The sequence below is a fragment of the Triturus cristatus genome, chromosome 9 (genome assembly GCF_964204655.1).
Source record: "Triturus cristatus chromosome 9, aTriCri1.1, whole genome shotgun sequence".
In the NCBI taxonomy this organism is placed as follows: domain Eukaryota; kingdom Metazoa; phylum Chordata; class Amphibia; order Caudata; family Salamandridae; genus Triturus; species Triturus cristatus.
The window spans coordinates 1213558650-1213580238 of NC_140592.1; the positions used below are offsets into that span (position 1 = coordinate 1213558650).

The window sequence follows — 21589 nt, forward strand, 5'->3', positions numbered from 1 at the left end:
AAACTCAAAACAGGGATCCAACGTAAGCCTTTTGAAGGTTCTGGTGGAGGTAATGTCAGAGGCTCTCACACTAGATATCACAAAAGAGCTGTCCGAGTTCCTGGAAGTCCAATAAACTGAGTGTCGAGAAAATCTTTTTGACTTAGGCAAACTTAACAACAATTCCTGGGAAGTTCTGGTGATATTAGCATTCAAGACAAACAAGTTACTTACCTACTGTAACACTCTTTCTGGTGGAGAATATCTAGCTGCAGATTCCTCACCTTTTGAATATTCCTTGGGCGCCAGAGTAGATCGGGAAACTTTTTAAGTGTACCCGTGCATGCCCGCATGTGGTGGCGCAGTGTGGTTATGCACTTACGCCATTCTGCTCAGTAAACTAAGTGCAGAGCCTATATAGGCGTAACTCCCGTGAGCGGACACCAGTTGCTTTCAAGAGTGTCCGCCTCCTCCAGACGCAGAGCTCCAAAAGCAAATTGGTGTGATCAGTGTGCAGATTCATAGAATTGGGATGTTATTAATGGATAAAATCGAATCAAAGACAGAGTGGAGAATGGGCGGGTCGGCGTGGAATCTGCATGTAGACAAAGTCTCTACCGGAAAGAATGTTATCAAAGGTAAGTAACTTGTTCATCTGATAGAGACTTCTAGATGAGAGATTCTTCACCTTTTGAATAGATACTAAAGTAGTACCTATTTGGAGGTGGGTCGGTGAATGCACTCAAAACAGAAAGTCCTGCAAGATTGAGCGGGCAAAATGCCCCTCGGAGCAAACCGGACTGTCCAGACAATAATGATTCCTGAACGTATGCAGGGACACCCACGTAACTGTCTGGTAGATGTCCAGGACAGCGACTCTGCATGCAAACGTAGCAGTGGCAGCTTTGGCCCCGGTAAAATAAGCATGCAGTTGTTGTGAAGAATGTTTTTTGGCCAATGCGTAGCAGATCCTAATGAAGAGCACATATTCCAGCGGGAGATGTTTCTCTTCTGCACAGCCTTGCCTTTTTCCCTCCAGAGAACCCCACAAAGGGTTGATCGTCCACCCTGTGGTCTTTGGTACGATAGATGTAAAAGTTCTGTGCTTTTGGGGTTCAAGCAATGGAGTCTCTCCTCCTCCTTAGACAGGTGAGGCAAAACATAGAAGGCTGGCAAGGTGATATTCTGACTGACGTGGAACGGCATGAACACTTCAGGCAAGAAAGATGCCTGTTTCCACAATACCAGCTTGTCGGTGAAGAAAGGTGGTGTACGGCAGGTTGACAGAGAGCTTGAAGCTCACTCACACACTCCACAAATGTAATGGTGATGAGGAACACTTGTCTTGAGGATGAAAAGCTACAAGGGGCAGGTGTGAAGCAGCTCAAAGGGAATGCCCATCAGGAATGTAAGGATCAAGCTAAGGTCCCACTAGGGCATATCAAAGAGAGAGGGAGAAAATAAATGTTGTAACCCTTTTAAAAAAATGCGAAACAACTACAGATCTAAACAATAAAGGCAGATCCGGCAACTGTAAAAGAGCTGGAAGGTACCATTCAACTGCGCGCAGAGCAAAGTCTTGCCAAGCGAGAGATAAAGCAAACAACAGACCGTCAGACAACTTGGCCTGGAGAGGATCATCTAGCATATGCCACACCAAACCACTAATCTGTCCCAACAACAGGCATATACAGTTTTTTGTCAAGGGACATCTGGCTGCCAAGATGACATCAATTACTTCCAGAGGAAGGTCAAACGTGATCTGCTGATGCCGCTCAGTTTCTAAGCATGAAGGCCGGTTGCAGAACCCTGACCTGCTGCTGCAACAGCAGATTCTCATGGAGGGGCAGCCTGATAGGAAGACAAATGCTCAAGCTCAGGAGTTCTGGATAACATACTCTCCGTACCCAATCTTGAGCCACTAAGTCGGTCCTGATATTCTTGAGAACTTGGGGCAGGACTGGTATCAGCGGGAAGTCATGCAGGAGTCACAAGTTTAAATCTAGGCTGAATGAGTCTCTGAGCGAGAGATGCTTCGGAAACTCCAATGTGCAGCAGTGCTGATATTGTGTGTTCTCTGTGGTGGTGAACAGATTGCGCCAAGCTTCTCCCCATTCACAGAAGAGCCGCTCATACTCCGTTAGCCGTCAACGGCGGAGTTCGTCCACATTGGCATTCAAAGAGCGTAATAGATGGTTCACCACCAAGAAAATTCCTTGGAGGCCCAGCTAATTTCAGAGGCGCAGGGCCTCCTGGCATAGGGTCTGCAGCCCCACCCTGTTTGCTTCAGTACCTTATGGCAGTGGTGTTGTCTGTGACCACCTGAACCAGCCTCTCCTTGATGGCTGGAGGGAAGGCTTTTAATGACAAGAGGATGGCCCTCAGCTCCAGTAGATTGATATCAGCCGGAGAACCACTTCCAAATGGCCACCCCAACCCAGGAGTAATGCATCAGTCACCACGGTCAGCTCTGGGTGGGGAAGGGAGAGGGGTCTGCCGCAGACCCAATCGTAGTCCAGTACTCACCATGGAAGATTAGCAGTCTCCTCTGAAATCTGAGTGTTGTCGGAGAATCCTCTTGATGCTGGGCACACAGAGACTTCAGATCACACTACAGAGCTCACATATGCCACCTAGTGTGCTCGATCAGCAGGATGCTGGTGGCCATATGTCCAGGCAGCCTCAGAGTCAACCTCACTGAGATCCAGGACTGTGGCTGAAAGATTAGGATCATAGCTTGAATGCCCTGGACTCTCTTTTCTGGGGGAAAGGCATGAAATTGAAACAAATCCAAAATGGCTCCAATGAAGGGGAGCGTCTGAAGAGGAGCCAGGTGTGACTTTGGCACATTGACAGTGAACTCCAAAGATAACAGGAGGTTTGCATAGTCTGGAGGTGGTTGACGACTGCCTGGAATGAGCCAGCCTTCAACAGCTAGTCTTCGAAGTAGGGGGAAGACGAGCATCCTTAATCTCTGAAGGTGTGCTGCCAAACCAACACCACTTTTCTGAACACCAGAGGGGCGCTGGTGAGACCAGTGGCGGTTTCTTCATTGGGGCGTGCCCCCGTTTGTATTGGTGCCCCCGGTTTACTTTACCCATATATACATACATTCATTTAGTAATTATTTTTTTTAGCCATGCTGAATGGCTTGGCTTTATTACAGCCTGCTGCAGCGGGCAAACGAGATAGGGGTGTGACTGGGAGCTTGTGGATTGAAAGGCTTCTTGAGGCGAAGTGCGCATGTGGGGCTGGACCGGTGCCTTGCTGTGTCCAGCCAGACATGCGCACTTAAACCCTCGTCTATCACTGCGCAGTGCAGGAGCTTGGGGATTGTTGCCACAGCCCCCAAGTTTCCTTAGCAGCGGTCGCAGAGCCTGACCCAGCCAATAATTGCGTTGCTCTGCAGCACCTCTATTAGTTCAGGCCAGGCATCACAGGGGTGGGACAGAAGGCCGAACTGCTGTGCTGTTGTACACTTTCAAACAGAGTGTGATGACAACCCTTGGAGCACTTGACTCATAGCGCCTGGGAAGCAAAAGCGCTGCACGATGTTCATGCTGCTTCCTGGTCCTTACCCTTCTGGACTTGGGAATACACCACAGATATATTTGCAGTTTTGTATTCGTTTTCCTCAGAACCCTACTCCAGCTGGTGTTTTGCCTCCAAGTTACTGGCAATAGCAGAAAGAAGTTATGTGACTGGGCAGGGTCAGTAAGTCAGTGTGCGCCTCATCCCTTGGTCCGGGTCCAGTGGTCGGTGAGTTGGCAACCTCTGCAGCCGGGAGTAAGTGCGGAGCTTGGGTAAGGCATTGACCCACCTCCCCAGCCCCTTGCTTCTCACAAGGTGACAATCTCTACCCTGTGCGCCTCCGCCATCAGTCAAGGCTCACAGGCCTCTCTGCAGTTTCCCTTTCATTTGAAGTAATGAGGCTTGTGTCCACTGAGGAAGAGTTGGTGGTAGTGATCAGCTCTGAGGTGTTCCTACCAGTCTTCTATGGGTTGGGCATTATGAGCACGTACGAGGTGAGTGAGTGGTCCTGTCTGGGAGGACCACAAGGGCGTTCTGGTGGGACAAGAAGTGCATTTTCTGATGAGCCAAATCTGAAGCAAATGACATAATTTATTTCTCAGTTGAATCGCCGCAATGCTGCAGCCGAAGGGAATTTGAAGGTGGAAAGGGGCCTTTTGGAAGAACTGCGGGCACACATGGTGCTGCTACAATGTTGTTGAAGAATGGCAGGATGAATGGCTTACTGTAATGTAGTGTATGACACTTTGGGGAAATATAGTGGTCTCACAGAAAAATAGTGAATGTTGCAATGGCTTAAGACAGAATAAGAATGCATGAACAGAGAGGAGAGAAAGAATAGCATTTTTAGGTTTGAAGGGATTATCTTATAAAACAAGAATGATGAGCATTTTGCGCCTGGAATGAATGGCATTCTCCAGGGGAGTTGATAGCCTCAGAGATCCACTGTCTTCTTTTAGAAAGAAATGAATACAAGTTTGATGGATAATCTGCATGTGAGAGTTTGGAGAGAAAAATGCGTATTTTAAACAAGAAAACACGTGACATAAACTGACATGAAATTAACTATTGGTACACAATATTGTTTTACTCAAACCTCAATAATAAGGTAAAGTTAAAAGCAGGTGAGACACTGAGGGTAGTAATTAGCCCTTGAGTCCATAGGTCATCATGTTTCAGCCAATGCAAAATCCCTAGATGGTGTCTCTGGCTTTCTTCCGGACCAGGTCCCTATTACAATAACTGCTATCTTATCTGAATAGGTGTCCCTATTGTGTGGTGCATACATGATACATAGGAATACTTTACGCCTCACCAACCGCCACTAGGTGACACCAAAGGGAAGCAGAGTGAACTGAAAATGCTTCTGACCCCAGACGACCGCAGGTAGTGCCGATGGGCCTGCAAGACAGATATATGGAAATGGGCATCCTGCAAGCCCAGCTTCAGATTAGAGGACAGACAAGACCTAGACCACATGAGCATTTTGAATTTCTCTTTCTGCTGATAGGCGTTGAAAGGCACACGTCCAAAAATAGGATGAAGGCCTTCATCCTTTTTGTGCACTAGAAAGCAGGGGGAATAACAACCATGTACTACGTCTGGAGCTGGCAATCTCAAGACAGCCTCTTTGGCCAAAAAGGTTTACCTCAGTCGCTGTGGGGACAATGGAAGGTACGGCAGCAAGAGAACAAAAAGGTAGAGCATATACTCACTGAACAATCTGCAGGACCCACCTGTCTGATGGCCGTGCCAACCCAGCAAGAATCGTCAGATTCTGCCTCCCAGGTGGCTGTGCTCCACTAAGGGCACAGGGGTTTGGCAGGTGGCGCTGCGGCAGTGGGAATAGTGGACCGGTGAGTCGGGTAACATTGACTGCAAGAGCAGTGGGCATCATGCCTCGACCGAGAAAGTGCTTGGTGCCTTGTGGAGGTTGGATTGGCTGGCGGTATGTGGCACCTCTGTTGAAGCCACGAAAGGAGCAGATGCGGCTGTAGAGGTGAGGCAAATAAGCCGAGGGAGTATGCAGTGACCCTGTTCTCCTTGACCCGCTCGAAAGCAAAGTCTGCCTTGTCCCCAAATAGGCGAGTGCCATCGAACAGCATGTCTATGAAGGACAAGCAGCAGGGCGCGACTCCAATTGAGGTCGGACCAGTGCTGGCTCAACCTCCAAGAGGACAATGGGGGCCTCATCGTCTGGCATCTACAGAGTCGGTATCGGCGTCAATGTGCCAGGAGTTGGTGTGGACCGAGGAGACAAGAGTGGAGCCACATATGGCACCGTCGGTATCGGATTAGAGGGTTCAGATGGCAGAGAGGGGAGCCTGCTAGTGGTTATCCAGGTGGAGAACCTTTTGGCTCCATGGGGCCAACTGGCGTCCTTAAGAGAGTAGGGAAAGATCCAAAGATTCAGAGCATGGCTTTGCGGAACTACTTCGGAGTGGTGGACGGGCCTGTAAACTCTGGTTGTTACGGAATAAGTTGAAAGATCGACTCCAAAGTCAAATAACTATGGGAGTGAGAATGAGATATATGGTGGCGCCCTTGTGCCTTCTCAAGGGAGTCTGAGTGGCAGGAAGAGGCCGAGTCTCGCTTAGATTTCTCATGTTTTTTTCTTCAACTTACCCGAAGATTTGGACAGAGAAGAACCACCCCGGAACGGTCCAGCATTTGTTTTGAAGAAATCATTAAATTTGCAATATTTTACAAATAAAAATCCAGTATCAACATTATGATGCACAAAAGATTTGCGGAAGAGATTTTTTTTTATAAGAAGAACTTTGTTAGGCCACCAACTCATGCAGTAGCTTGCGCGTCACAATTTTATTGACCATTGACTTGGACGCCTTACACAGTGAAATCCCTAAATTCAATATTGAAGTATTTTGATTCAACACCCCTTCAAACCACAAAGGGCAAAATGAAAAAGATAAAAGGCATATATTGGTAAACACAGAGGTCCCTGTGCGAAATCTCTCAGTTTATTTAATCTCACTACATGAAATCCAAGAAGTTGTTTTTACAGGCACAGTTACACTTTCAGTCAAGGTCCCCTCTCAGCCCTCTCACAAACATGAACACAAGTACAAAAAAAAGGTACAAAAACTAATTTCAAATAAAAATCCACAGAAATAATAGAAATAACCAAATACTGACAGACTGTTTTCTTTGCTGCTTGTGTCTAAGATATGAAGTGAACCCTGCGCGGGTACAATCCAGGTGACTAATGGTCCTCACTCCACATGTTAAAGTGCTGTTAAAGAATGCCTTTGGGTGTCGCCAAGACTATACAAGAAGCACTTGTATTTGCCAAAGACGTACAATGTAAGTCTGTGACAATCTGAATTTCAAACTTTCATGCTGTGGCCCACATTAAACCATGAACTTGAGAAAGTCTTTAAAGACCACAAATGCATATGAAGCCATGTCACTGTCCAGTGCAATGGGCTAAAGGTGGTTCAACTCGTCAGCATAAGAGGTCCACCTAGCATGCAGACACTTAAGAGTACTGGATTTTCTTTGAGCACTGGATGGTTTCACTTTTATGGATACACCATGGTTTGCACACAACCAACCATGTACATCCAGAGTTCAATATTTACTTGACTGCCTGTTCAACCATAGTGGTTTACACTTTTTTTCCTCCAAAACTTTGGATTTCATTTACAAATCAAAGCCTCCTTGTAAAACTACCAGAAGGTTGGAGACCACTGAACGCCTGTAGAGTAATCTTGGTAGAGAAGTTGTGAGGAAGTTCTTAGCACCAATGGTTATCATATTTTCATGCATCAGATTTACAGAGGAAATCCCGGTTACCTGTTACAGCGGAACTACTGTTTTCAGTTAGTGGTGGACATTTTCTAATGAATAATGTAGTTATGGTGAAACTCAGCAGTCTTGGTAAGGTTGAGGGTCTTTAATCCTAATTGACAATAATACACATTTCTTTTAATTACATAAATCTATAATGATGAGCAGATCTTATGCTTGTGGAAGGTGAAGCACTGCAAGCACAGAACTCTGAAGACATCCAAGTATCCAGGGATAATTTAGCCTATAGGCAATGGTACTGCAAGCTTGAATGAGCAACCCTGCATATAAAAGGCTTTATCTTGATGGCAAAGCACAGTCCAGATGCCACGCTCACTCAATCCTTGGATTTGAGGCAGTGCAAAATGTGACGGTGTTTTAAGTGACGACAAAAACTGGCCAAAAGGATTTACACTGACCCCATCAACTTATTTCACACAGGTCACTGAAAAGAAAGTGAATTCTGGTCACTACTAATGTGGGATACCAATGGCAGAGCAATTTACAGGTGTATGCGTCATAATCCCTTTTCCAAAAGTTACCAGTTTGCTAATGAAAACAATTTTGTACCCTGAAGGCTATTATTGCACTTTGTGCCATGTAAAAAGCCCAATTTCCTTTAAAAACAAAGGCTTGGCTAGAGTAGTGACCCCTGTTAGTGCATGATGTCCTAGCAGCCAGAAATGGGAATGCACGATTCCAGTCGATATTTGAACAGGTGTTCACAACGAATATTACTGCCATGAACAAAACAGAAGAGCTGTTTTAAGCTTCAGGCTGACCATCTCTTTCATTTCTTGAGGACATCCTCCGTTCTTCCAGTTTTAGCAAATTTGCCAGTAGACAAAAATTATGGGGAAATGTTCCTTTTCTAGAGAGCTAGATATAAAATTGGTGAAAGGCTAGCTGGTCCATAAAGGGCTGCACCAAGTTGTCCGTCGCAAAGTAGAACACGAGCCCAAAGGTGATTGAAATTGGGAGAGCTGGCAGCGCCTTTTTAAAAATGGCAAGGAGCAGAAGAGTAAGGCACAGGCCCTGCAGAGAAAAAGAGAAATGTATGTTGGAAGGAACGTCAAACATAACAATGCACAACAAGTGAATCTAGAATAGGTGCAATGTACAAATGCCCTTTCTGTTTCAAAAGACACAAAGGCAGGGCCAACAAGGCACCACCCACACAGTTTTCTCATTCCTCTTAGGGCAACCCCTCTAGAGATGCTACTTTGTCTCTTTAAAAAATTATCTTATTGATGCTCTTTTCCCACCTCCTGCCCTTTTGTAACTGGGAGGGGCTTACTGTAAATGTAGTAGGTGCGGAAGGGCCGGATCCAAGACACATTGCTAGAATATCCTTATGAGATAAGTTTACAATCAATTTAAATGTAAACATGCTACTTAGTGTTCAATCCTGAAAAGATCAGGAGACTACAGCCCTCTGGGGTCTACGTTGGATATACCGGATCCATATGTGGAGCGAGAACAGCATGCAATGAACATCGACAAATGGGGCAGCACACCCAAGCTTTGCCTCTCATTTATCTTCTCTCGGATGCTCCCTCCACTGATCACACATTTTCTAAAAGCTGCATCTTTAAATTATACTTACTATCAATATGGCGACAAAGCATGCCAGAGTGGTATTCCAGTCGCCACTGGCAGTGGCAGAGGCCTTTCCGACAAGTACACTGTAAAAAATGAAGTCTCCAAGACCAAGTTTCACTCCCCCTGTGACAGGAAAAAAAGACAGTTAAATGATGCCTTAAAACTCTGCACAACGATGTGGCCTTGTGTAGGTAGCAGCCACCACCATGAGAAAACGGTCTGGAAAAAAGAAAGATCATCTATCAAGAAAAGGAAACATAGTGTTGCACAGTGTGGCATTAACATCTCGACATTTTAACACCTTGTTACAAGCCGAAGATAGAGAAGGTGCCATCTTTTGTTTAACTAAACACTTTCCATCTCCGGTAATAAAATACCGTTTGCAACCATACAATGATTAACTCGGCAGAAAACAAGCCTATATGGACCTGTCTTGTAATGAACGGTGAAGCTTTTAGTATGAGCATTCAACTTGGGTTTTATAAAGTGTTTCCAGTTCCGAGTTCACTTTGCGATAACACTGTAAGGGCGCTGGAAGCACTTATTTCCATTAAAAATAAGCATTGGCAAAGCCAAAAGGTTAGGGCTTATTCAATTGAATGTGTTGTTTCTTGTAATGACCGTGTATCAGTTGGACGGAATGTTGCCACCAGACTGTGGTAAATAATTTAATTACCGGGACTTAATTTGATACGGAACATAATAAAAATAGCTCAATAAATAAGAGGCAGAATCCGTGGTATTAGAGGTTCGGAATGGGCTTTATTCCAATGGACGATTCGGAATCGTGGTCTCCAGGTTCCATCACCACGGAGGTTCAGGAAGTGAAGTACATACATTATTGATAATTAATAACTTTTATACAATAGGCATTACAGCGAAGCAAATGCAAGAGGCGTAACATTTGATAGCAAAGATAACATTTCACATGCGTAGCTGAAGGAGGCGTAATTGGGAGTAACAAGGAAACGTCATTGGTTGTGATGTTACATATGGGTGGACCTATGAAATAATTTCGCAATGTCAGCAGAAATACTTTGCAGAGATGCGCGCGCAGCAGCATGACGTGTGATTGACGTGCAGCTAGGGGGTGAAGGGGACTTGACATTTAGCTCTACATGTGGCGACAGATGTCTGGAGGGTCAAGTCAACCTAATCCTAAATCATATCTAACATCCTATGTTTAAAGAACTATGTTATCCAAAAGAGAGGCCTTCTTGGAGTAGAATCTTATTCTATACTGACTATACTGACTGTTAGTGCGTGTACAAGCGTCTAAGTGTCTACACTAGATGCGAGGGCAGGAATCTTCCATAGTAACAGGGCTATGAATTACTTGCATAAAGACAGAGAAGCCGGGCCTTTGCTCGGTAGCTGGCAGAATGTTTACTTAAGCTACTAGACAGGAATGCATTGGGCAGGGAGCGGAGCAGATAATTTCCGAAGGTGAAATACAGTTCTTGGCAGGCAGCAAGCTGATGTCAGGCACTGTGAGCCGCGCAGAGGATGAGACAAAGTTCATGGTCACAGATGCAGGCTCAGACTGGAGCTTTCAGAGGCAGAAAGCAGAAAAGCTTGATGACAGGATCAGGGCCTACTTGCCTGGACTGTAAAATGGCATAAATGAACCATATAAAGGCGGTGGCCTTTCGTACTTAGGAATGGAATATCCGGCTCATTCATGGCGGATCTAAAAGAGGACATGTTAACGGTGGACGCACATGTATTTGCGTCTTCATAACTGGAACTGGAGGGAACATACATGTACTTGTAACATGCACATAGAACCGTTGGGGTCCAAGATAGGGGACATAATTGACCAGAAAAATCCATATTTCCACATTCCCTCCTTGTCCCCTACTTGCCCGTCAAGAGATATCAATCTTCATTAATCCATTGATCTGTTCATATAGCATCATTTGTTCTTCTTTCTTCTTCCGGGATCTTGAATGAAAATCTTGATGTGGAATGCACGATGTGGCACACAGACCACAAATCGCTGGTCCACATTGCAGGCATAAGCAGCAACTGAATAGTATGAGAAGGCCAATACCTAGGAAGGATAGAACTCTCCATCCCCAGGCTGATAACACGCTCCAAAACCACCCGGACCAAGTCCAAGTGCCTGGATTCTGGTGTATCTGGCTCACAATCTTATGAAGGCGCGTTATGGCTTTATATACAGAGGGCGAATTTTCTGGTACGACGACACAACGCAACAACTTGATCCGATGACCCTACAAGCTCCGCCCCTATCGGCCAGGATGACGTCAAGGACAAGACGATTTTGAAGCACAACAATCCGCATAGCAGACTGCTCTTCTGTTAAATTGCCTAAGGCGGAAATAGTTTCGTTCACTACTGCTTCAAGGGTTCTAGTCAATCTACGTATCAGCTTACTATTAGTAACGGTACCTATATAGGGAAAGAGACCTTTATTGAAATCTGTGTATTTTTCCCATGCTGTTTCAGTGTAATCGACTATTGGGAGATCTCTCCTTTCTCTATTGTGTACTAAATGAGTATTTCTGTGATAATCGGGAGGAGCTAGAAAAACAGGTGGCAAAAGGAATCCAATGTAGCAGGTACCTTCCCAATCTAGAGGCAAACGTACATATGCCGTCTGACCACATATAAAATAGGAATGGCGGGAAGCTCTAAATGTCGATTTGCCTTGATCACTAAATTCTATTACAGTGGTGCATCTACTATGGCCCATATGTATGGAACCATTCTTTCTTACACATAATTCACCTTTTACTGGAAATACTGACATGGCGGGCAAAGTTGGAGTAGCTTCGGATTCGATATTTAGGATCATAAGATTAAGCGTAAAGTTACCTAATCCATATACTTCATTTTCTAGATCAGTTCCTGTTCTTTTGGGAAGTCCCTCCTTGTTGGGGTGGCAGACTTTAAGTAAAACTAAGTTCAGATTTCCCCATACCCAGTTGTCTTGATAAACTGCAGAATTTGAATCTAAGGAATTAATTAAACTAAACCATGCTCCACAGGAGCCGTTGTGTGTGAACAGGTATGGAAAAAGAGGTAGAATTCCTTTATAGTTCTGATAGGGAGGGAGTCGGCCACATATCCAACAATTTGTAGCATTGCTAACCTGATGGGAATGATGTAACATACTAATAAAAGTGTTATTGCGCAGCGCAAATCTGTATGACAATTCATGCGGAGGTAATTCGCTAAAAGAATGTTCAGCAGTAATATTATAAACATGTCTAGAAATAGGATAACATATGTGCAACAATATACTTGCAGTAATTATTAAAAGACTTAGGAAAAACAAAATTAATAACGTCACTGTGCAATGACTACGCAGTGATTTACAGTATGTATGTCGTTTCAACATTTTTCGGGTTCTTTCTCTATTCAGATCTAAGGGATACATGTCAGAGACAAATTCAACCGCTTCACCTTGGAGAGGACTTAAACAATCAAATTTCCTGACTGATTAGATCTGAGTTTTAGTTTATAATGTTCGTGACTACCTGAGTCAACCAAAGGAAGTTTTGAGTCAATGGGTGAAGACACGCAAGGTGTAGTTTTTATATCTGATGGTAATCCATAAAATTTCTTGATATGACTTGAATGTACCCAGCCTTTTCTGCCTTCGATCTTCACGGCTGTCCTTGTGGTGAGCAAGACCAATTGAGGCGACTTCCACCTAGGATCCAGCTGAGTCTTTCGATCAAAGTTCCTCACTAAAACGAGATCCCCCGGAATTACGTCATGGGGTTTCACCTCAGTGTTGTCAGGAAAAGCTGCAGCTACCTGTGAACGACAAGATTGTAGTGCAGACATCAAGGAAGCCAAATAATCTGTCAGCATATTACAGTCAATATCAGTTATTTTACGTGGTATAGGCGTCCCCCACATATTTGGTGGTCTGCCAAAGATCACCTCATACGGGGATAGCCCTGTTCGAGAGTGTGCTACCATTCTCATGTAAAAGAGTGCAACTGGTAATGCTACTACCCAGTCGACACCTTTCTCCCTGCATATTTTGGACAATCTGATTTTCAAAGTTTCATTATGTCGTTCCACGAGACCTGCTGCCTCGGGGTGTCGGACACAATGAAACTTCCACTGATATCCTAGCAGAAGTGAAACGTGTTTCATTAGTTCGGATGAGAACGGCTGGCCGTTATCTGAGTAGACAGCACGTGGTAAACCGTATCGTGGGAAGAATTCTCGAACTAATTGTTTGGCAGTAGTCGGGGCAGTGTAATCTGAAACCGGGTACGCCTCTGTCCAACGGGAAAGAGCACAAACAACTACGAGAACATATTTGAATCCTCGACATCGTTCCATCTGGATATAATCCATCTGGAGAATTTCAAAAGGGTGATCAGGAGGCTGAAATCCACCCTGCTCTACGGGAATGCTTTTTCCTGGGTTGAACTGACAACAGATCATACAGGTACGGACTTTTTGTTTGGCTGCTGCTCGTAAATGTTTGTTGAACCAAATGTGTTGAATGCTGTCTAGCATAGCTTTTTCTCCTAGATGTGCTGGACTATGGATAGTGTTAATAATGACTTGGACCATTGAATCAGGAAGGAACCACACAGATTTTTCCTTCGTCATCCATCCTTGATCCGTTTGGATCCCTCCTAATTCAGTCCATTTCCTTATTTCGTCTGGAGTAGCATGTGTCTGTATGTCCATTACATCAAGAGCGGGATCCTTAACCATCATGCAATGTGTTGGTGTCTGGACTATTGTCTTTGTCATGTCGGATGTTTGAGTTTGAGCAGTCTGTTTAGCTGTTCTGTCAGCTAGATCATTGCCTTGAGAAATGATATCAGTAATTTTCGTATGAGCTTTACATTTCATAATCGATATTGCAATGGGTAGATGTATTGCATCTAATAAGGCATGAATGAGGGGTCCGTGCTGAATGTGGGCACCGTGAGAAGTTAAATAACCTCTCTCTCGCCACAGCACGCCGAAGTCATGTACAACTCCGAATGCATAACGTGAATCAGTGTATATGTTGACTCTTTTATTTGTGGCTTGAATACAGGCTTGTGTCAGAGCGACGAGCTCTGCTGCTTGAGCGGACAAGGTATTTATACACTTGGTTTCAATAATTTCAGTGTCTGTTGTGACTGCGTAAGCGGCCACTAACTCTCCTGTACCTGTTCTCATACATGAACCATCTACATACAACGTCAGGTCTGGATCTGACAATGGGACATCTGTCAAGTCTTGTCTGGGTTTCGTCGTTATTGTAATAACATCAATACAATCATGAGCTAGTGGGTCTGTTCCATTTACAGGTAAAAGTGTGGCAGGATTCAATGTGTTACAACGTCTGATTTCTATATGTGGCTGAAACAATGTTAATTCGTAACCTGTAAGTCGCGCTATAGTCAAGTGTTGTGTTTGCGTTCGATTCACAAGAACCTCTACTGCATGTGGTACTTGTACTGTCAATGGATGTCCTAACACTATGGCATCGCTTTGTCTGATTGCTAAAGCTGTCGCTGCCACTGATTTCAGGCACGCAGGCAGAGCCTGAGCTACGGGATCTAATGTACTAGAAAAATAAGCACACGGTTTGTGTGATCCTGCTTGCTCCTGTGTGAGTACTGACAAGGCAGTACCTTCTCGTTCTGTAACAAAGAGTGTAAAATGTTTTCTGTAACATGGTGTTACTAAAACAGGTGCTTGGCATAGAGCTTTCTTTAAGCTTTCAAAAGCTAGTGTGTGTTCCTGAGTCCAAGGGAGGACAGTCGATGTGGCTGCCTCCTGTGTTGTTAATTGAATGAGTGGTTTTGCTAGAAATGCATACTGAGGGATCCACTGCCTACAATATGAAGTGAGGCCTATGAAAGCCCGCACCTCCTTTTGTGTCTTGGGTATTGGCATATTAGCTATTAACTGGATACGATCTGGTGTAAGCTGCCTTCCCTCCTTGGACAGCGAGTGACCAAGGTAAATAACTCGCTGGACACAGAATTGCAGCTTAGAAGGGGACACCTTGTGCCCCTTTTCGGCTAGAAATTGTAAAACCGTCAGTGATGCTTTTTCACATTCAGGTTCGCTTCGGGCGGTGATCAGCAGATCATCGACATATTGAAGCAGAGCAGTGTTGACTGGCATGTGTATACTGTCAAGTTCTCGTTTCAATGCTTGGCTATAGATGCTGGGGCTTTCTGTAAATCCTTGAGGTGCGCGTGTGAATTTAAAGCTACGTCCATTTAAACTGAATCCGAACAAGTATTGACTTTCTGGATCTATTGGGACGCTGAAAAAGGCATTCTTGAGATCAATTACAGTAAAGAACGTTGCTTCGGAATCAATAGCTGTCAGTAATGAAGAGATGTCTGGAACTACGGGGTATTGTGGTACAATACATTTATTTAATTCGCGCAGATCAATAACCAATCGATATACTGGGGGAGCCTTTGGATCAGTTCGTTTAAGAATCGGAATTATCGGTGAATTACATACATTGGAGTCGGTCTCCACAACCACTCCTTGGCCGATAAGTTCGTCAATGATTTGCAGTAAAGCCATTACAGCATCTGGGGGTAACTTGTATTGTCGCATTCGTGGTAGTACCACTCCTGCCTTTAGTGTGACTCGATATGGCGTAATGTTCATGCAACCAACATCTGTAGGGCCTTGTGCCCATAAATGTGTGGGCAAATTCTGCAGTCGGGAATCCATGTCTCGAGACACATAATGACCTTTGAAATCACGTAAAAACAATCTTACTCCTTCCGGAGAACAACATATTATAGCTCCTAGAGCTTTCAGTGTTTTTATACCTAACAAGTTTTCTGGACATGATTTAGTAAGCAATAAATCTGTAGTTCTGGTCAAGGGTCCTATCGTAAGTGGAAGAGGCTGTGATACTTCATTAACAATAGGTTTTCCTGAAAAACCAAGGGAAATATTCTGTGAGCCTGAGAGGGGTGCCCCTGGAACTTCACTACGTTTTATAGTTGTTCGACTTGCCCCTGTATCTAGTAAAAATTTTCTATCTTGGCCTAATAATTCACTATGTACATAAGGTCCTTCTTGGTCTACAGGGACCTCGATAAGGGGTAAGTCAACTTCCCTCTCTAGGCTGGTTCATGCATATCGTTGATAATCAGGATAGTCATACTGTGCGGTCTGGTACAGCTGTCGTGTCGTGGTTTGTGTGGCAGCAGCAGGCAACGCTGGTGCGGCTGGCACAAACTGTATAGACTGTTGTGGAGCTGGCATGGCCTGTGCATGCTGCGGTGCTCCTTGTTCATTCTGATCCTGTCTAAGTGGCCGTGGTCTTTCTTTTGTAATACCTGTGGCGATATTACGCTTCAGGACTGGGCAATCGTGTATGTAATGTCCTGGCTGTTTACAATAGTTGCATGTCCCTTTTATAGGTCCTGCTGAATCACCGGAATGTGTCGTACCCTTTTTATGACCTTCAGCTGGAATTGTCTGGGAGACTAGCATTTTCATTTTCGTGTCTTTCATGCGTCTTTGTTCATGTTCTTGTTCCTCTCTAATTCTATTGTAATGGTACTGTAACATTTGTAACATTTGTGATGGGGTATTACCTTGCCAGGTACTCTCGAATTTTAATACTCTATTCTTCACTTGGGGCAAGGAATTTTCAACTAATTTTGTCACAAACAGATGTGGGTATGACTCGCTACTTGCTTTTATACCACTATTTATACCAAAACATTTTTCGAATCGGGCATAGAAATCACTAGTGTCTTCATCTTGCTTTTGTTTACAGGCTGAGATTGCACCCCAGTCTTCCTTTTTCGTAGTTAATAAACGTGGCAGTACCTGTACTAGTAAACCTGGCAGTGCTTTAGTTTTGTCCCCAAGCCCCGAACCTGGACCTCGGGCCTTTTCTTCATTTTCTAATGCTGTCCAATCTATCTTTTGGTCTCCTACCTCCCACTCTTTTTCCTTGAGTTTTTCATAAATGCCAGCAGGCATTAATACCTTTAATATTGTCATAATGTCGGGATAGGTATACTCTCCCATGAGTAACATGTCTTTAATTTCTCGGTGGAAACCCGCTGGGTCTTTGTCATGACTGGGTACCACTTTCTTCATTTCTAACAATTCTATTTTCGATATAGGCGTATATACATATACACGTTTAAACTGATTGTCCTCGCCCTTTATTGGGTGTACTTCTCGTAAGGGATTCTGTCTGTCCATGTAATACATCGGTCTTTCCTTGATGGGCAATGAAACATGTTCTGGACATACAAAAAGAATGTACTGTTTTCTAGATTCTAGTATTTCCTTAATTAACTTAGTACCTGAACCTTTCCATCTATTCGTGAGTAATTCAGTCAATATATCAGGTAAGGGACCAGGATCTGAATGTTGGCCTTTATATAGTATAAGGAGTTGTTGAATCATATAAATCCCAGCTAAACGCTGTTCATCTGGGGTGAGGTTCAAAAATGTGTGTGCTACTGTATCATCATCATACTTTCCGGGACTGTCAATCCAATGAACGGCTGACCTGGCTAATTCTTGTTCATCCATAGAATCAAGAAAATGATAACCCCTTCGTTCTCGCAGTAATTTGTCAGCGGCTTGGAACGAATGCTCGGGGGATCTCATATTTATTATAGGTGCTTGGAAATTCCTGTTATTATCTGGACATATCGGACGTATTGGGTCAGTAAAGTATCTAGTATTATTACAAGATCTTCCTCTACCTACATAGGCTATGGTTTCTGACTGTCCTGTGGACAGTCCTGATCCTCCCTCCTCCTCGTTTTGTTCAAACTGGTCTACCGCTAATCTCTCTTCGTGTAGGCGTTCTATTTCTTTTCGGATCTTTCTGCACATGGCTATTATACATTTTTGCCTATCATGTCTCCCTTCTGATATATTCTGGCTCCATCTGGTAAGAGTTTGCATTATTTCCGGATCTACCCCCGGTCGGTCTTGATTTCTGATCACACAATTTATGAGGAAACGTAACAGTTCCCCCTGTATCTCCACTTTCTGGTATTCCATAGCTCTGTTAATACTTTCAGAATCTCGCCCTGTTTGGACATAATGATATATATTATCTAGATGCACAGTCATTCCTGGTAACTTCCCTAAATACACCGCGGCTCGTCTGATACGTAATGATGCCATGATCATTTCGTCCTCTTTGCCGGGCACAGGGTCATATCTACAATCTACTAGAAGTTCCTTAAGCGTGCGGGCATTTATGAGTTTGGGGGTACGTGGATGTGCTGACTCTTGAAAGGTAAGTTTATTTACTCTGGGTGGCGTAGAAAAAATATTGGTAGCACCTCCAGTAGCCCCGTCTGGAGTATCGGGCGTGAAAGGATTCGTAGAACGCGATACAGCAACTATAGGTGTGGACGACACAGCTATAGAAGTAGCTGTAGGAACAGATGTGGAAACGGACGTGCTTGCCGGAACTTGTGTCAGGATTTGATGCTGTAAGGATACAGATACAGGATCTTGGCGTTGAACCTCCCCGGCCGACGGTCTATGTGGGGCGGGGTTAGCATACTCGGGAGCTGCGTCATCTAAATATGAGGAAAGAAAAACATCTTCTGCGGTTCTAGGATGCCCCTTAGGATGTACTTTTATTGGAAATAATGGGGGTGGCAAGTCTTTTGGTATCCCCGCAGTAGCCTTAGGTAATCCTTCGGTCAGAAGGGGATACATACCCTTCATAAGGGCATGTCTTTGTCTGTCTACTTGTTCTGATTTCACTCGTGTACCTTCTTCAATTAATAGATTTTCTTGAACTTTATTTGAATTCTCTTTACTCTTCTCTTCCTGTCTACGTGCTTTTTCTGTACGTCTATACGATTCTTTACGCCATAATTCAATGGCGTCTTTCTGTGATTGTCTAGCTTTCTTTTTCCATAATTCTTCCTCTACTTTCACGATGCACTCTGCTTCCCAGGTCCCAGCTGCGGGCCACCTCTGACTTTCTGGTAATTCCTTAGTGTAGTCTACCCATAGATCAAGAAATAATATAGCGTCTAGGCCGTGTTTATGATACATGAAGTACCCTGGAGTGTCCCTAGGAGGAATAGGAACAGCTTCTTCGAGTACCCCTTTTCTAGTTGTGATCTGTCTTAGTTTCGAAAAGAGCGGCATATTTGAGAACTGGTCTGATACTTGGTCTTGAACAAACTTAATACAATAAACCACGATAATGAACAGTCATTCACACCACAATATGCAGGACGTATTAATACATTTAACATTTAACATTTTTAAATGAGCAGCAATGAAGATGACGATCTTAGAAAACTTAATCAGAAAACGTAATTCTCGACATTTAAACGGAATTATTCTGAATTTATATACTTGATATACTAGATATACTGCTAAACAGTACAGATACACTGCTAAAACAGTGCAGACCGGATTTGTGTACCCAAACCCGTCTGGACCGGCACAACTTATGTGCACGCCAGAACGCCTCCCCAGTAATGGTACTCACCGGGTAGCTCGGAACGGAAGGCCTCGGAACGGAACTGAACTGAACTGGACCGGACTGGACTGGACTGGACTCGACAACTTCGGACACTTCAGGACATCGGAAACCTGGTGGGCCTCTGTATACCTCGGATCTTGCTCTCTCAGCTAGGCTCTGGTCGGGATACTTCGCACTTCTCACCGCCTCGTCTGGGTGTTGATCGCAGCCTCAGTCGCCCCCGCTTGACCGGAGGGAGATACAGGAAATCCTGCTGGTACGCGTTGTTGTCCGTCCAGCTGTGGCAGGAGACCGGGCCTGCAACGCACCGCCGGCGCGTGAGATGAGAAAGTGTCCCTGTTCGGGCGCCATTTATGTGGTAAATAATTTAATTACCGGGACTTAATTTGATACGGAACATAATAAAAATAGCTCAATAAATAAGAGGCAGAATCCGTGGTATTAGAGGTTCGGAATGGGCTTTATTCCAATGGACGATTCGGAATCGTGGTCTCCAGGTTCCATCACCACGGAGGTTCAGGAAGTGAAGTACATACATTATTGATAATTAATAACTTTTATACAATAGGCATTACAGCGAAGCAAATGCAAGAGGCGTAACATTTGATAGCAAAGATAACATTTCACATGCGTAGCTGAAGGAGGCGTAATTGGGAGTAACAAGGAAACGTCATTGGTTGTGATGTTACATATGGGTGGACCTATGAAATAATTTCGCAATGTCAGCAGAAATACTTTGCAGAGATGCGCGCGCAGCAGCATGACGTGTGATTGACGTGCAGCTAGGGGGTGAAGGGGACTTGACATTTAGCTCTACATGTGGCGACAGATGTCTGGAGGGTCAAGTCAACCTAATCCTAAATCATATCTAACATCCTATGTTTAAAGAACTATGTTATCCAAAAGAGAGGCCTTCTTGGAGTAGAATCTTATTCTATACTGACTATACTGACTGTTAGTGCGTGTACAAGCGTCTAAGTGTCTACACTAGATGCGAGGGCAGGAATCTTCCATAGTAACAGGGCTATGAATTACTTGCATAAAGACAGAGAAGCCGGGCCTTTGCTCGGTAGCTGGCAGAATGTTTACTTAAGCTACTAGACAGGAATGCATTGGGCAGGGAGCGGAGCAGATAATTTCCGAAGGTGAAATACAGTTCTTGGCAGGCAGCAAGCTGATGTCAGGCACTGTGAGCCGCGCAGAGGATGAGACAAAGTTCATGGTCACAGATGCAGGCTCAGACTGGAGCTTTCAGAGGCAGAAAGCAGAAAAGCTTGATGACAGGATCAGGGCCTACTTGCCTGGACTGTAAAATGGCATAAATGAACCATATAAAGGCGGTGGCCTTTCGTACTTAGGAATGGAATATCCGGCTCATTCATGGCGGATCTAAAAGAGGACATGTTAACGGTGGACGCACATGTATTTGCGTCTTCATAACTGGAACTGGAGGGAACATACATGTACTTGTAACATGCACATAGAACCGTTGGGGTCCAAGATAGGGGACATAATTGACCAGAAAAATCCATATTTCCACAAGACCGTTGGTGAATGTGGTGAGCAACTAAGAAACAAAATGTAAAAGCTTGTTACCCCCAAAGGACCATGTGGGATGGGAGTCGGAGACTAATTAAGGGTAGAGATAATGGCCAAACAGATGGTGAGGCAGACAAGTTAGGTTTTTCTGCAACAGCAATCTTTAAAATATCTAGAATTGGCTTATGGGAGTAATGGCATGTAGAAAATAGCTGGAGGGCATGGTGGACGTTTCACCATCCATGCATTGCAATAGAAGCAGTGGCTACCTAGTGTACCACAAGAAGTGGCTACCTAGTGTACCACATCATGCACGAAGCCTTCAATGCTACCTTTTTAATAAGCAGTCCTTGCATTCCTGAGTTCTTGTTCTCAGCATGCACAGTAAAACGAATGCACAGAAAGCAGCAGTAAAAACATATCTCATATAGTTCACATGACCTTCAATTAATTGGGATGTAAAATATACTCTAGCAATTAATGCCACATACTCGCATCCTTAATACAATACCTACAAACTGACGGTACCCTAAGTTACCAGAACCCATGCGCTTAGAAACCGCTCCACTGACCCAGAGAGCAACTGAAGAGTGCACACCTATGGAGACATATCAAAGACCCCATGATTAAACAGCATGCTCTACACTAAACAGGTGGCAC

General features: G+C 44.3%; 1 protein-coding gene across 2 annotated transcripts in view; it reads right to left on the bottom strand.

Moving 5' to 3' along the window:
* Window positions 1-6453: 6453 nt before the first annotated feature.
* Window positions 6454-21589, bottom strand: part of PSEN1 (presenilin 1) — a 241125-nt gene continuing 225989 nt past the window's right edge. For both annotated transcript variants that reach the window (XM_085627269.1, XM_085627270.1), the window contains 2 exons: window positions 8927-9045; window positions 6454-8355 (listed from right to left, as the gene is read on the bottom strand). In XM_085627269.1, coding sequence (XP_085483395.1) covers window positions 8200-8355; window positions 8927-9045 — 275 coding nt within the window. In that variant the 3' untranslated portion in view covers window positions 6454-8199. The remainder of the gene's footprint in view (window positions 8356-8926; window positions 9046-21589) is intronic.